The sequence below is a fragment of the Gadus chalcogrammus genome, chromosome 9 (genome assembly GCF_026213295.1).
Source record: "Gadus chalcogrammus isolate NIFS_2021 chromosome 9, NIFS_Gcha_1.0, whole genome shotgun sequence".
Lineage (NCBI taxonomy): Eukaryota > Metazoa > Chordata > Actinopteri > Gadiformes > Gadidae > Gadus > Gadus chalcogrammus.
In genome coordinates this window covers 26,051,119-26,064,755 of record NC_079420.1, presented here as the reverse complement: position 1 = coordinate 26,064,755, position 13,637 = coordinate 26,051,119, and the positions used below count along the sequence as shown (strand labels likewise).

At 51.9% G+C, this 13,637-nt stretch overlaps 2 protein-coding genes across 2 annotated transcripts; both read left to right on the top strand.

The window, feature by feature from the left end:
- Positions 1 to 766: 766 nt before the first annotated feature.
- Positions 767 to 13,325, top strand: LOC130389791 (chitin synthase chs-1-like). Its single transcript, XM_056599730.1, has 16 exons — positions 767 to 1,390; positions 2,363 to 2,455; positions 2,581 to 2,742; positions 3,192 to 3,366; positions 3,477 to 3,584; positions 3,902 to 4,043; positions 5,368 to 5,463; positions 5,991 to 6,111; positions 7,533 to 7,689; positions 7,867 to 7,948; positions 8,298 to 8,576; positions 9,249 to 9,682; positions 10,890 to 10,994; positions 11,307 to 11,518; positions 12,112 to 12,175; positions 12,283 to 13,325. Exons 1-16 carry the CDS (start codon positions 1,311 to 1,313, stop codon positions 12,376 to 12,378), a joined length of 2,406 nt encoding a protein of 801 aa, XP_056455705.1. The 5' UTR covers positions 767 to 1,310; the 3' UTR covers positions 12,379 to 13,325.
- Positions 7,644 to 11,384, top strand: LOC130389803 (uncharacterized). The gene is made up of 7 exons (XM_056599749.1): positions 7,644 to 7,696; positions 7,867 to 7,948; positions 8,298 to 8,576; positions 9,249 to 9,678; positions 10,511 to 10,545; positions 10,890 to 10,994; positions 11,307 to 11,384. The coding sequence occupies exons 2-6, from the start codon at positions 7,921 to 7,923 to the stop codon at positions 10,946 to 10,948; spliced, it is 831 nt and encodes a 276-aa protein (XP_056455724.1). The 5' UTR covers positions 7,644 to 7,696; positions 7,867 to 7,920; the 3' UTR covers positions 10,949 to 10,994; positions 11,307 to 11,384.
- Positions 13,326 to 13,637: the final 312 nt, after the last annotated feature.

The window sequence follows — 13,637 nt, the reverse complement described above, 5'->3', positions numbered from 1 at the left end:
GCTTGACCTGCATGCGCATTCTAATGTTTTCTTTGTTTTATTGTATTCAGCTACGCAGTGGTGTGCTGCCAGTCTGCCCTGCCTGCCCTGCATGGCATGCTGTTGACTGTATGTGCTAATGTGGTTATGCAGTGTTGTGCGTCTCCTGGCTCTGCTGACCTGCATGCGCATTCTATTTTCTTTGCTTTATAGGTAATGCTACGCAGTGGTGTGCTGCCCATCTTCTCTGCTTGACCTGCAATGCTGCTTTATGCTTTGTTTGTTTAATTTGTCGGTTCTTTTCATTTCTTTTCATTTAGTTTATTCGTCCAGTCTGCTACATTTATTGTGTACATCTTGTGTGTAATTAGTATCCAGTAGTTCTAATAAATTATATTCATTTGAATTCAAGTCTCTGGCCCAGATTGTACGAACTTGTATTGCCTAAAGCTTTTGTAGCGTCTCGGGGGTGGCTATAGCACGTGTTAGCTAGCACAGTTCTGGTCCTGGGGTATCCCCTCCCCTAGGTGGCGTTGTCGACATCTAACAAATTCTTGCCACGGTCACATATACATTATATATTATATTATATAGATATCTATGTATAATATGGGTTTCTACGAGCCATTGCGATACATCCACCGTAAACAGAGCGCATGGTACTGTGGCTACAAGCTGCTCAGGGCCACACCCCACCCCCCTCCTTGACCTGCCTTGACACGACCACCGTAACCAGAGCGCATTGTACTGTGGCTACAAGCTGCTCAGGGCCACACCCCCACCCCCTCCTTGACCTGCCTTGACACGCCCACCGTAACCAGAGCGCATGGTACTGTGGCTACAAGCTGCTCAGGGCCACACCCCCCTCCTTGACCTGCCTTGACACGCCCACCGTAACCAGAGCGCATTGTACTGTGGCTACAAGCTGCTCAGGGCCACACCCCCACCCCCCTCCTTGACCTGCCTTGACACGCCCCACCGAAACAGCGCGTTTGGGGGAAGCTCAATGTGCGACAGGTTCGGAGTGGCTGTAACTCTGCACCACGGCTGAATTTCGGGGACGTCTTTGAATACTGTGTTTGTGGCCCACTAATGCCTATATTAAAGCATCCATAAATAGCATGGCATGGGATCTTTAAATAAACGCCAAAAGAAGCCGTGAGATCAGGTGATCCGACAGCCAATCGTCTGAGACCCGGGTTCCGGCTAACCCCGCCCTCTGTCCAGGCGCGGCCGTGTGCTGGTGGGTGGGCTTCCTGCTGGCCACCGCCCACACGTGGGCCCTGCGGCTGCAGCGCATCCAGACCACCAAGCAGCTGTTCGTCAGACGCATGTACGAGGGGGCGTGGCTAGAGCAGGGGCTGCTCCTCAACACACGCTTCAACATGCACCCGCCGCCGAAACGCACGCCGTGAGTGGGGAGGGGTGGGCAGCGGGAGGGGGGGTGGACAGTGGGAGGGGGGTAGGCAGTAGGTGAGGGGTAGGCAGTAGGAGAAGGAAGGTGGGGATGGACAGTAGCAGTGGGGATGGACAGTAGCAGTGGGGATAGACAGTAGCAGTGGGGATAGACAGTAGCATTGGGGATAGACTGTACCAGTGGGGATAGACAGTAGCAGTAGGGATAGCCTGCACCAGTGGGGATAGAGAGTAGCATGTGGGATAGACAGTAGCAGTAGGGATAGCCTGCACCAGTGGGGATAGACAGTGAAAGTGGGGATAGACAGTAGCAGTGGGGATAGACAGTAGCAGTGGGGATAGACAGTACTAGTGGGGATAGACAGTACTAGTGGGGATAGACTGAACGAGTAGGGATAGGCAGTAGCAGTGGGGATAGAGAGTAGCATTGGGGATAGAATGCCGCAGTGGGGATAGCCTGCACCAGTGGGGATAGACAGTAGCAGTGGGGATAGACTGTACAAGTGGGGATAGACTGTACAAGTGGGGCTAGACAGTACCAGTGGGGATAGACAGTAGCAGTGGGGATAGACAGTAGCAGTGGGGATAGACAGTAGCAGTGGGGATAGACTGTAGCAGTGGGGATAGACAGTAGCAGTGGGGATAGACAGTAGCAGTGGGGATAGACAGTACCAGTGCGGATAGACTGTAGCAGTGGGGATAGACTGTAGCAGTGGGGATAGACTGTAGCAGTGGGGATAGACAGTACCAGTGGGGATAGACAGTAGCAGTGGGGATAGACAGTAGCAGTGGGGATAGACTGTAGCAGTGGGGATAGACTGTAGCAGTGGGGATAGACTGTAGCAGTGGGGATAGACTGTAGCAGTGGGGATAGACTGTAGCAGTGGGGATAGACAGTAGCAGTGGGGATAGACTGTAGCAGTGGGGATAGACAGTAGCAGTGTTAACAGTGTGTTGTGTGCTCCAGGGTGCCTGAGGAGAAGCTCACACTATACATGTGTGCGACCATGTGGCACGAGACCTTCGGCGAGATGGAGAAGATCATCATCTCCATATTCCGGTGAGCGCAATTCCTTCGATATCACATCCTGTAACGCTAACCGGCAAGCTAGCTAGCTAGCTAGCCCGTCCCACCAGAGCTCGGCTCGTTCCTAACCGTCCCTCTCCAACCCTAACCTCACACAGCTGGGACCAGTTCAGGCCTCACGATGACCGGGAAGTCAACAACCTCACCACCGAGGCCCACATCTTCTTCGACGACGCCTTCCGGACCGTCCCGGTCAGCGGCGAGCGACACGCCAACCAGTATGTGGAGGATATGGTCCAGGTGATCCAGAAGGTCTATAGGTGAGTCGCTTCCACACGCCCCCATATGGAGAGAAAGACCTCATAGTAGGACTTTAGATACTCACTGTTAACTGGACTGTTGAGATTGAAGGGGAGACGTTCAAACGCCTTACTGCGGATCAACTGAGGGGACAGCTCCGCTCCAGCTGAATAAAAACGAACCAAACTAAAGCTAAGCCTAAACTAAACCTAAGCCTAAACCTAAGCCAAACCAAAACTAAACCTAAGCTAAGCCTACACTAAACCTAAGATAATCTTAAACTAAGCCTAAACGAAGTCTGAAATAAACCTAAACTAAGATAACCTAGCCCTAAAATAATCCTAAACTAAGCCTAAACGAAGCCTAAACTAAGCCTAACCTAGCCCTAAACTAAGCCTAAGATAAGCCTAAACTAAGCCTAAACCAAGCCTAAGCTAAGGCTAAACCAGTGCCGTGCGTTTTCCCCCAGCCTGTTCCAGGAGGACGAGCAGAACCCGTTCCTGGGCCCTGTGCCGATCGGGGACCAGATGCTGCTCCGGACCCCCTACGGAGGGCGTCTGAAGGTGACTCTGCCGTGCGGTAACCTACTGGTGGTCCACCTCAAGGACAAGAGCCTGATCCGCCACAAGAAGAGGTGGTCCCAGGTACGGACCCTCCCCCCGTCTGGAAGGATTCCCTTGACACCTGAGGAAGTGTCTTCTGTGTGAGCTGTAACCAGGCTTGTGTGAGGCTGTAACCAGGCTGGTCTCCCCAGATCATGTACATGTACTACCTGTTGGGCTGGAGGCTGGACACGCGCTTCTACCAGAGGTGGCTGAACGGAGAGGGCCAGGACCAGGCCCAAATCGAGAGGGAGAAGGAGGTGGGCCTCACGGGCACGCAGTCTAACGTGCACACACTGATTTAATCTCACATGCGCACTCTTGTGTACGCTCACATGCACACTCACATGCACACTCTTATTTACGCTCACATGCACTCTAACGTGCACACTCTTATGTACGCTCACATGCGCGCTAACATGCACTCTAACGTGCACACTCTTATGTCCGTTCACATGCACCCGGTAATGTACGCTCCCACTCTGCGCGCTGTAACGTGTGTGTGTGTGTGTGTGTGTGTGTGTGTGTGTGTGTGTGTGTGTGTGTGTGTGTGTGCTCCTGTGTGCTGCTGCTGCAGAGGGAGAGGAAGAACACGTACATCCTGGCCCTGGACGGCGACACCGACTTCCATCCGCCGGCCGTGATGCTTCTGATCGACCGGCTGAAGCAGTACCCCGCTGTGGGGGCCGCCTGCGGCCGGATCCACCCTATTGGCACAGGTACACCCCCGGGTTCACCCTAGTCACAGGTACACCCCCGGGTTCACCCTAGTCACAGGTACACCCCCGGGTTCACCCTAGTCACAGGTACACCCCCGGGTTCACCCTAGTCACAGGTACACCCCCGGGTTCACCCTAGTCACAGGTACACCCCCGGGTTCACCCTAGTCACAGGTGCACCCCCGGGTTCACCCTACAGTCACAGGTGCACCCCCGGGGTTCCCTCTGATGGGGACAGAGTCCCATCGGTACTGTAAGAGGACGGTCGCTCACGACACTCACTTGTCGGCCCCTCAGAGGTCAGAGGTCGGCTCCTCGGACGTCCCGGGCCCTACAGCACGCCGGTGAGGAGGACTAATTAGAGATCATTAGTGGGCCGGTGCTTTGATGCACGTACAGGAAAAACCATCGTGACCGCCGGTGTCCCCCGGTGATCTCTGTGTCAGCTTTGGACATGGACAGATCACTAGTGAGGGTTCTGGTTGGGGGAGGAGTGGGGGAGGTGTGGGCGAAGAGAGGGAGAGAGGAGTGGGCGAGTAGTGGGCGAGGAGTGGGCGAGGAGTGGGCGAGGACTACGTGGGCGAGGGAGTGGGCGAGGACTCTTGTGGGCGAGGAGAGGGGGAGGAGAGGGGGAGGAGAGGGCGAGTTGGCAGGCGCCCGCTAAGAAACAGTTTGCCCAACCGAGAGGCAGTCATATAAATCATAGAGCTACACTTTGTTCAGAACAATTACACAAATCAATTACACAAATCAAGTTATTTAACTTCACACCGGAGTGTTGAATGATCACAGTTTGTTAAACTTGAATTAGTCGGTGAACAAAGGATTTGTCATGCTTCAATAGCGATGATCGCTTTAGTCATTGAGGAATTAGAACTTAATTATTAGTTCCTCCCTTGTACATGACAGAACTAGCTCAAGCCTCGGTTTGGCTCCAGGCACGCCGTGTTTCAATCTAGAAAGTACCTCTTCAATGTGGGCGGGTCGCACGCCACGCATGGCCGAAAATGTGCATCCTTATCCACGAGACACATCAACAGACAGGGCAACACACAGGAGCGTCTCCGCCTCTGTCACGGTCCACGGCGTGTTCTTGATGCGCTTTTTGATGCAATTTTGCAATTTGCAATGTTGGCCCCCGGCCCCTGCTTCTGACCTCTGTGTGACCCCTGGGTGACCCCTGTGTGACTCCTGTGTGACTCCTGTGTGACTCCTGTGTGACCCCTGTGCGTGACCCTGTGTGACCCCTGTGTGACCCCTGTGTGACCTCTGTGTGACCCCTGGGTGACCTCTGTGTTACCCCTGGGTGACCTCTGTGCGACAGGCCCCATCGTGTGGTACCAGAAGTTTGAGTACGCGCTGACCCATTGGCTGCACAAGACGGCGGAGCACGTGCTGGGCTGCGTCCTCTGCAGCCCCGGTAAAACTGATGCGAGGAAATGAAACAATGAGATGAGCCAAAACAAGGAAACGTTAATTCCGCCTAAATGCATTCATTTGGTCTCATTCATTTCAATAACAAGTGCATAAAACAAAGTGGTGATTCACTCTTCGAAATGGCTGGTTTAAGTCAATACATGAGGGGATGCGGAATTGGCAGTAAAAACGTTCAGGGATGTTCATTTATGCACAAATTAGTTCTTCTCACGATTTTGTAGATAAGGCCTGTTGTGAATTGGGTCGCGATGGTTTGTTATATAAAAAAAAATTGGTCGACAGAAAAACAGTGTGGGAAACACTGATCTAACAGACAGACAGACAGACAATCTAACAGACAGACAGACAATCTAACAGACAGACAGACAGACAGACAGACAGTCTAACAGACAGACAGTCTAACAGACAGTCAGACAGACAGTCAGACAGACAGACAGACAGACAGACAGACAGACGGACAGTCTAACAGACAGACGGACAGTCTAACAGACCCCCCCCCACCCCCTTCAGGAGAGGACCGCTGGCTGTGCACCCTGATGCTGCAGCAGGGCTGGAGGGTGGAGTACAACGCCGCCTCCGACGCCTACACCAACGCCCCCGAGGGCTTCAAGGAGTTCTACAACCAGGTGCTGCACCTCCTCCTTCTCCACCTCCTGCTGCACTTCCTCCTCCTCCTCCTCTTCTCCTTCTCCTCCTCAGCCTCCTCCACCCCCCCCTCCACCTCCTTCTCCTCCTCCTCCTCTTCCACCTCCTTCATCCTCTTCCACCTCCTCCTGTCGTATCTTTTTACTAACATACGTTCTGTGGTGGGATTTCTAATAACAACTTATCTAATTCACTTCAACTAGCTATAAGCAAAGAGGAATCGGGGAGTCCAGGTCTAGTATAGATGGAGAGTTTATTGCCACCCGCAAACGAGAGACAACAAAGCCGAATGGTATTCGCGAATACACACTGCTGAATGAATCCCGGACAGCTCCTTATATCCCCAATCCTTTACACAATACAAAGTTGGACTTTCATCAAATATTGATGTGCATAGAATGTTTTTCTGGGTCATACTGTGTGGATGTCAGCATATTCTCATGTCTTCTGGATCCCAATGTGACCTTAGAACATATATTATCCTTATACAAACAGAGATGATGCACACGTGTGAATGTAAGCATTGTCTTCAGAGAGTACATCACAATGGGAGTAGACTGGACTCTCTTACTGGTGTGACACGTCAATGGGAATGGACTGGACTCACTCACTGGTGCCACATGGCAAATAACATCTAGGCTAAAGGTGATCAGCTGTTTTCCACTATTAAAGTATCTATATGATATGTAGGCCTAATAATAATCATACTTTAACATAGAATGTAAGGTTAATTTCTACCACAGTTCTTATTAAATTATTTCCGTTTTCTGTTCACTCTATAAAGCGTCTAAGTATTTAGAAAAGCGCTTTATAAATCGAATGTATTATTATTATAAGTATTATTATCCAGCGGTACAGTGAGTGTTTATGCTCAGTATGAGGCAGCGTGGTTGTGAGCGCGGAAGAATCAGAATCACTTTTATGACATCTTATTGGAGAAGTATCATCATCATTCTTAGACAGTCAGCAACGACACAGGGTTGAAACAGTTAGTAACGACACGGGGTACAAACAGTCCGCAACAACACACGGTAAAAACAGTCCGCAACGACACACGGTAAAAACACTCAGTAACGACACAGGGTAAAAACAGTCAGTAACAACACAGGGTACAAACAGTCAGTAACAACACAGGGTACAAACAGTCGGTAACAACACAGGGTACAAACAGTCGGTAACAACACAGGGTACAAACAGTCAGTTACAACACAGGGTACAAACAGTGAGGAACAGGTGAGCAAAGCACAAAAAAGGCGGGACACAGACAAATGGTGTACTACAAAGCATCGCCAGCAGGGGGCGACAAAGTCAACGAGTCTAGGTCGAGGTGCTGACGGAGCCCGTCGGGCAGGGAGCGCTATGTGGTCCGAGGGGCCCCTGTATTAATGCTCCCCCCTCCCGGTGCAGCGCTGGACCCCCCTCCACCCTGGCCAACAGCATCGACCTGCTGGGCGGCAGCATCCGGCTGGCCCGTAAGAACCGCTCCATCTCCCGGCCCTACCTGCTGTACGAGATGTTCATCGTAGGGAGCGGCATCCTCATCCCGGCCACCATCTGCCTCATGGTCACCGGTAGGCCATGTGTGTGCGTGCGTGTCTGTTTGTGAGCGTGTGTGTGTGTGTGTGTGTGTGTCTGTGTGTCTGTGTGTCTGTGTGTGTGTGTGGCCATCGACCCCAACTGGGCCCTGATCCTATCCACCATCCCCCCCTCCATCTACCTGGGGCTGTGCTTCTACCTGAAGGCCGACACCCAAGTGACGCTGGCGGCCGTGCTCAGCGTGCTCTACGCCTTCATCATGATGGTCACCATGCTGACCATCATCAGTACGTACCCCCCCCCCCCCGCACACACAAACCGCCCACCTCAGTACCCTCACGCCATAATACGATGTATTGTGTATACATTCTAATATATTATGTATATATTGTAATCTATATGCGGTATTATGTTTACATTTAATCCATATGATATATGCTGTATATATATCGTGACATACCCAGTAACCTACGTGCTGTGTATCTATCGTGACGTACCCAGTAACCTACGTGCTGTATATCTATCGTGATATACCCAGTGACCTACGTGCTGTATATCTATCGTGATATACCCAGTAACCTACGTGCTGTATATCTATCGTGACGTACCCAGTAACCTACGTGCTGTGTGCTCCAGGCATTCTGGTGACGGACAACACCGTCTTCTCGCCGCTGGCCATCTCCTTCGTGACCTTCGTGATGGTGTACGTGGTGGCGGCGCTGCTCCACCCCCAGGAGGCGCACCTCATCGTGTACGGCCTGCTCTACATACTGGCCATCCCCTCGGCCTACCTGCTGCTCTCCATCTACTCCATCGTCAACATGAACAACATCTCCTGGGGAACCCGCGAGGGCGAGGGCGCGGCCGCCGCCGGCGCAGCCGTGCCCCCTCCGCCACGCAACAAGATGGAGTCAGGTAGCCTCAGCGCCTTTAGTGACCGCTAGCACGGAGAAAGATAGCTCTGATGCTAGCATTGTTGGAAGTAGCTCTGAAGCTAACAGCAAGAGCTTTATCTCGGGTGCTAGCACCACGACGGACAGCTCTAGCCCCGACGGTAGCACCAAGACATGTAGCTTCAGCGCCATTAGGGACCGTTAGCACAGAGAAAGCTAGATCTGATGCAAGTATTGTTGGGAGTAGCTCTGAAGCTAACAACAAGAGCTATGACAGCTTTAGCCCCGACGGTAGCACCAAGACATGGAACTGCAGCGCCACTGTTGCGGCAAGAGAGCTAGCATAGAGGAAGCCCTGATGCTAGCATCGTTGAAAGTAGCAGTAGCTCCCATACCAGCAGCCAGGCAGAAGGCTCAGGCTCTGATACTGGCACCAAGAAAGAATGATTATAACTCTGAAGCTAACAACAAGAGCTAGCTTTATCTACGTCTCCAGCCCAAGACCGATGGCTTCAGCCCCAACGCTGTATCTCTGCAGATATCAGCAAGAAAGGCGCCTTGTTTTCTGAGGCTAGCAGCAAGAAAGGTTGTTGACTCCAATGCCAGCAGAAATGTGTCTCTAGATAACGCTAGCTATCGTGTTCATTCTGGAGCCGCTCGGGGTTGAATAAACCGGACCGACGTTCTCTTGCAGCGAGGAACACCATGAGGCAGCTCTACCAGCAGGCCAGGTGCTGCCGCTGCCCCTGTCTGAGGGAGTGCTCCGGCTACACCCAGGTCGGGCAGTGCGACTCAGACCTGCCCGTCATCGCTGCCACTGGGGGCGAACCCATGGCAACCATGGTGGAGCCAGGACCCCAGAACACCATCGTGGGGACTGGACCCCAGAACACCGTCGTGTGGGCTGGACCCCAGAACACCATCGTGGGGGCTGGACCCCAGAACACCGTTGTGGGGGCTGGACCCCAGAACACCGTTGTGGGGGCTGGACCCCAGAACACCGTTGTGGGGGCTGGACCCCAGAACACCATCGTGGGGGCTGGACCCCAGAACACCATCGTGGAGCGCCGACCTGAGAACAGCAGTGTGGGAGTGCAGACGAGCCCCCAGAGTTCACTAAAGAGGTCGGTACCGCGGTGGAAGCACAGAGACTGCGAGGCTAGAGCTCCAGCTGCTAGAGTTACACGTTGAGCTGCAAGGTTAGAGCTCCAGCTGCTAGCCTACAGGTTTATCTGGTAGCCTACAGGTTTATCTGCTAGGCTACAGGTTTATCTACTAGCCTAAAGGTTTAGCTGGTAGGCTACAGGTTTATCTGCTAGGCTACAGGTTTAGCTGCTAGGCTACAGGTTTATCTGCTAGCCTACAGGTTTATCTGCTAGCCTACAGTTTTAGCTGCTAGGCTACAGGTTTATCTGCTAGCCTACAGGTTTATCTGCTAGCCTACAGGTTTAGCTGCTAGGCTACAGGTTTAGCTGCTAGGCTACAGGTTTAGCTCGTAGGCTACAGGTTTAGCTGCTAGCCTACAGGTTTAGCTGCTAGGCTACAGGTTTATCTGCTAGCCTACAGGTTTAGCTGCTAGGCTACAGGTTTATCTGCTAGGCTACAGGTTTAGCTGCTAGCCTACCGGTTTGGCTGCTGGAGATACACGTTGAGCTGCTAGCCTACAGGTTTAGCTGCTAGGCTACAGGTTTATCTGCTAGCCTACAGGTTTAGCTGCTAGGCTACAGGTTTAGCTGCTAGGCTACACGATGAGCTGCTAGGCTACAGGTTTAGCTAGACCCTCTGTACACTGGTGTGTGAGTGTGTTTGTAACACTGTGTAAACTGGTGTGTGTACTGTGTGTCTGCAACACTGTGTACACTTGTGTGTGTGCTGTGTGTCTGTAACACTCTGTACACTGGTGTGTGTGCTGTGTGTCTGTACTTCTTGCTGAGTGTTGTTGTTCTTCTCTTTCAGAAGAGGGAGCCCTCTGTCTACCGTTCGCCGACAAGGTAAGAGGGTTGTTCAATGGTAGCTTGTTCCTCTCTCTCTCTCTCTCGCTCTCGCTCTCTCTCTCTCTCTCCTCTCTCTCTCGCTCTCTCTCTCTCTCGCTCTCGCTCGCTCTCGCTCTCGCTCGCTCTCTCTCGCTCGCTCGCTCTCTCTCTCTCTCTCGCTCTCTTTTCTCTTTTTCTCTGTAACACAGTAGGACATCATAGGAATATACCGAACACATCATCTGAGATCCCATGCCCATCTCAGTGATGTCGCTGGTGGTTGGACCAGATGGCTGTATGTGGGGCCCTAGGTTAGTGTGGAAGAGGCTGATAATCAGACGATGTTCTCTTCTCCTCTGAAGCCCGAGACCCAGTTCTGGAACGATCTGACAGAGAGGTACCTGAAACCATTCCCAGATGACGAGAAGAGGGAGACCATCAAGAGTCTGAGAGAGCTAAGGAACATGGTGAGGGCCCTGTGTGTGTGTGTGTGTGTGTGTGTGTGACGGCATGATGATGTGTGTATGTGTGTGTGGGTTGGTGATGATGTGTGTGGATGATGATGAGGATGTCTATGCGTTTAGTGATTGATGACGATGATGATGTGTTTGTGTGCGTGTGGCTGTCTATGCGTTTAGTGACTGATGACGATGATGATGTGTTTGTGTGCGTGTGGCTATGTGATGATCTGTGTTGATGATGCTGCTGATGATGTGTGTGTATTGATGGGTGTGTGTGTGACACGATGATGATGATGATGTGTGTGTGTGTGCGCCCAGGCCACCTTCATCTACTTCTTCGCCAACCTGCTGTGCCTGGTGGCGACCTTCACCCTGCAGCTGCTGAAGGGCACACTCAGCATCCGCATACCCAAGTACGACAACAGCCTGACCTTCACCGGAGACTACATCCTGGTGGAGCCCGTCACCTTCATGTTCCTCTTCACCTTCGTGCTCGTCGTGCTGCAGTTCCTCACCATGCTGTTCCACCGGTGAGACCTCCCCCGCCCCCACTCTGTCTCACCCTCTCACTCTGTCTCACCCTTCACTCTGTCTCACCCCTCAATCTCTCTAATCCTCGACCCTCACACTCTCTAGTCCTCACCCCTCAATCTCTAATCCTAGTCCTCACCCCTCACACTCTCTAGTCCTAGTCCTCACTCTCTCTAGTCCTCACTCCTCACTCTCTCTAATCCTAGTCCTCACTTCTCAGTTTCTCTAATCCTAGTCCTCACTCTCTCTAATCCTAGTCCTCACTCCTCACTCTCTCTAATCCTAGTCCTCACTCCTCAGTCTCTCTAATCCTAGTCACTCTCTCTAATCCTAGTCCTCACTCCCACTCTCTAATCCTAGTCCTCACTCTCTCTAATCCTAGTCCTCACTCTCTCTAATCCTAGTCCTCACTCTCTCTAATCCTAGTCCTCACTCTCTCTAATCCTAGTCCTCACTCCTCACTCTCTAATCCTAGTCCTCACTCGCTCTAATCCTCACCCTTCACACTCTCCCTAACCGTAATCTAGAGATCCTGTGTGTTGTGTTGGATTGTTGATGACCTTTGACCTTTGCGATGTGTGTGTGTGTCCAGGACCTACACCCTGATTGACTTCATCGGCTACGTCAACACAGAGATGAAGAAAGGCCATATAAAGGTAGTCAGAGCCCTGTTTCAAACAGCCCGTCCAGCACACTGGCAGTAGCTGCTGCTGCTAAGGTGACTGCGGTCCTATTGGCTGACCGGTTTGTGCTTGTGACGCAGAGCTCCGACAAATTGGAAAACAGCTGGAGTCCGGAGGCCTGGGTCAACGAGGACGAGCTCTACAGCGTCAGCCAGGCCAGGGGTACCATGGTGTGAGGTACCCCGGTTCCAGAAGACCCCCCCTGGTACCAGGAGACCCCCCAGATACTAGGAGACCCCCCCCCCCCCTGGTTCCAGGAGACGCCCCAGATACAAAAAGACCCCCCAGGTACAAGAAGACCCCCCTGGTACCAGAAGACCCCCCAGATACCAGAAGACCCCCCTGGTACCAGAAGACCCCCCCTGGTGAGGAACCAGCGGCCATTTAGACTCTTACCAGGAGGGACTTATTTTACATTGAGGGTGTTTGGCAGACACTTTTATCCAAGGAGCCTGCTTTTGTCAGAGAAGAAGGGGAAGCAACAATATATCTCTGTCGGTGCAGTAAGGAGGTTCATAGAACCAAGTGCCAAGCACTAAGCATCACTAGGTTAACCCATTCCCCGTATACAACACAGATAGCTAGGGTGAGATGCTACACAATGCTAAGTAATGTTTTTAAGTGCCCGGACGTACAACATACAGTAAGTACGTAAGAGGGGTGTGACGGGGGTAAGGGGGGAGGCTATGCAGATGTGAACTCTGAATCAAGCACACATGTACTTTATCAAGCCACCCTCACTTATTTTAAATTATTATGATGAATTATGATCATATTGCTTTGCTGAAATCTTTCTGTAGCCTCTAACATGTCCACCGAGTAAAGGTCAGAGTCGAGGGAAACCATTACAGGTTCCTCATGAAGTCATGATGACACGCGCTCACACACGCACACATTCAGATACACAAAAGAACCACTCACAGAATCAACACACTCAGGCCAGCATAGGGGTGGTGTGGTAGAAAGAGTGTCGTTAAATTGTGTACTTACATTCTCCGATACTTCGGTCTGAATTATTTTTCGCACTGTGCGATCGCCTCGCGCTTAAATTCTCAGGGAAAATTGGAAAACAATGTATTATATGTTTAGGTTTTATTTAACTTATGTAAATGTGACATTAAACATTGACACTATATGACTGTTTTCTTCGTGTGTGTGTGTGTGTGTGTGTGTGTGTGTGTGTGTGTGTGTGTGTGTGTGTGGTGTGTGTGTGTGTGTGTGTGGTGTGTGTGTGGTGTGTGTGTGTGTGTGTGGTGTGTGGTGTGTGTGGTCCCTGAACGCAGATGGGTGGGGGGGGGGTGGATCCGGCAACTTAGTACGGGGGTTGGGGGTAATGGAACAAAACAAATACACTGCCTACTGTGCCGATGGACGATGTCATCGTCCGTCGTGTTGACTGACTGACATCACGATGGAGGACCGCCATCGTGATGCC

Coding starts and splice junctions, on each gene's coding strand:
- LOC130389803 (XM_056599749.1), top strand. CDS start 7,921: ATGATGGTCACCATGCTGACCATCATCA. Junction 8,577..9,248: donor ACGCAACAAGATGGAGTCAG/GTAGCCTCAGCG, acceptor GTTCTCTTGCAG/CGAGGAACACCATGAGGCAG. Junction 9,679..10,510: donor CCCCAGAGTTCACTAAAGAG/GTCGGTACCGCG, acceptor CTTCTCTTTCAG/AAGAGGGAGCCCTCTGTCTA.
- LOC130389791 (XM_056599730.1), top strand. CDS start 1,311: ATGTACGAGGGGGCGTGGCTAGAGCAGGGGCTGCTCCTCAACACACGC. Junction 3,585..3,901: donor AAATCGAGAGGGAGAAGGAG/GTGGGCCTCACG, acceptor CTGCTGCTGCAG/AGGGAGAGGAAGAACACGTA. Junction 9,683..10,889: donor AGAGTTCACTAAAGAGGTCG/GTACCGCGGTGG, acceptor TCTCCTCTGAAG/CCCGAGACCCAGTTCTGGAA.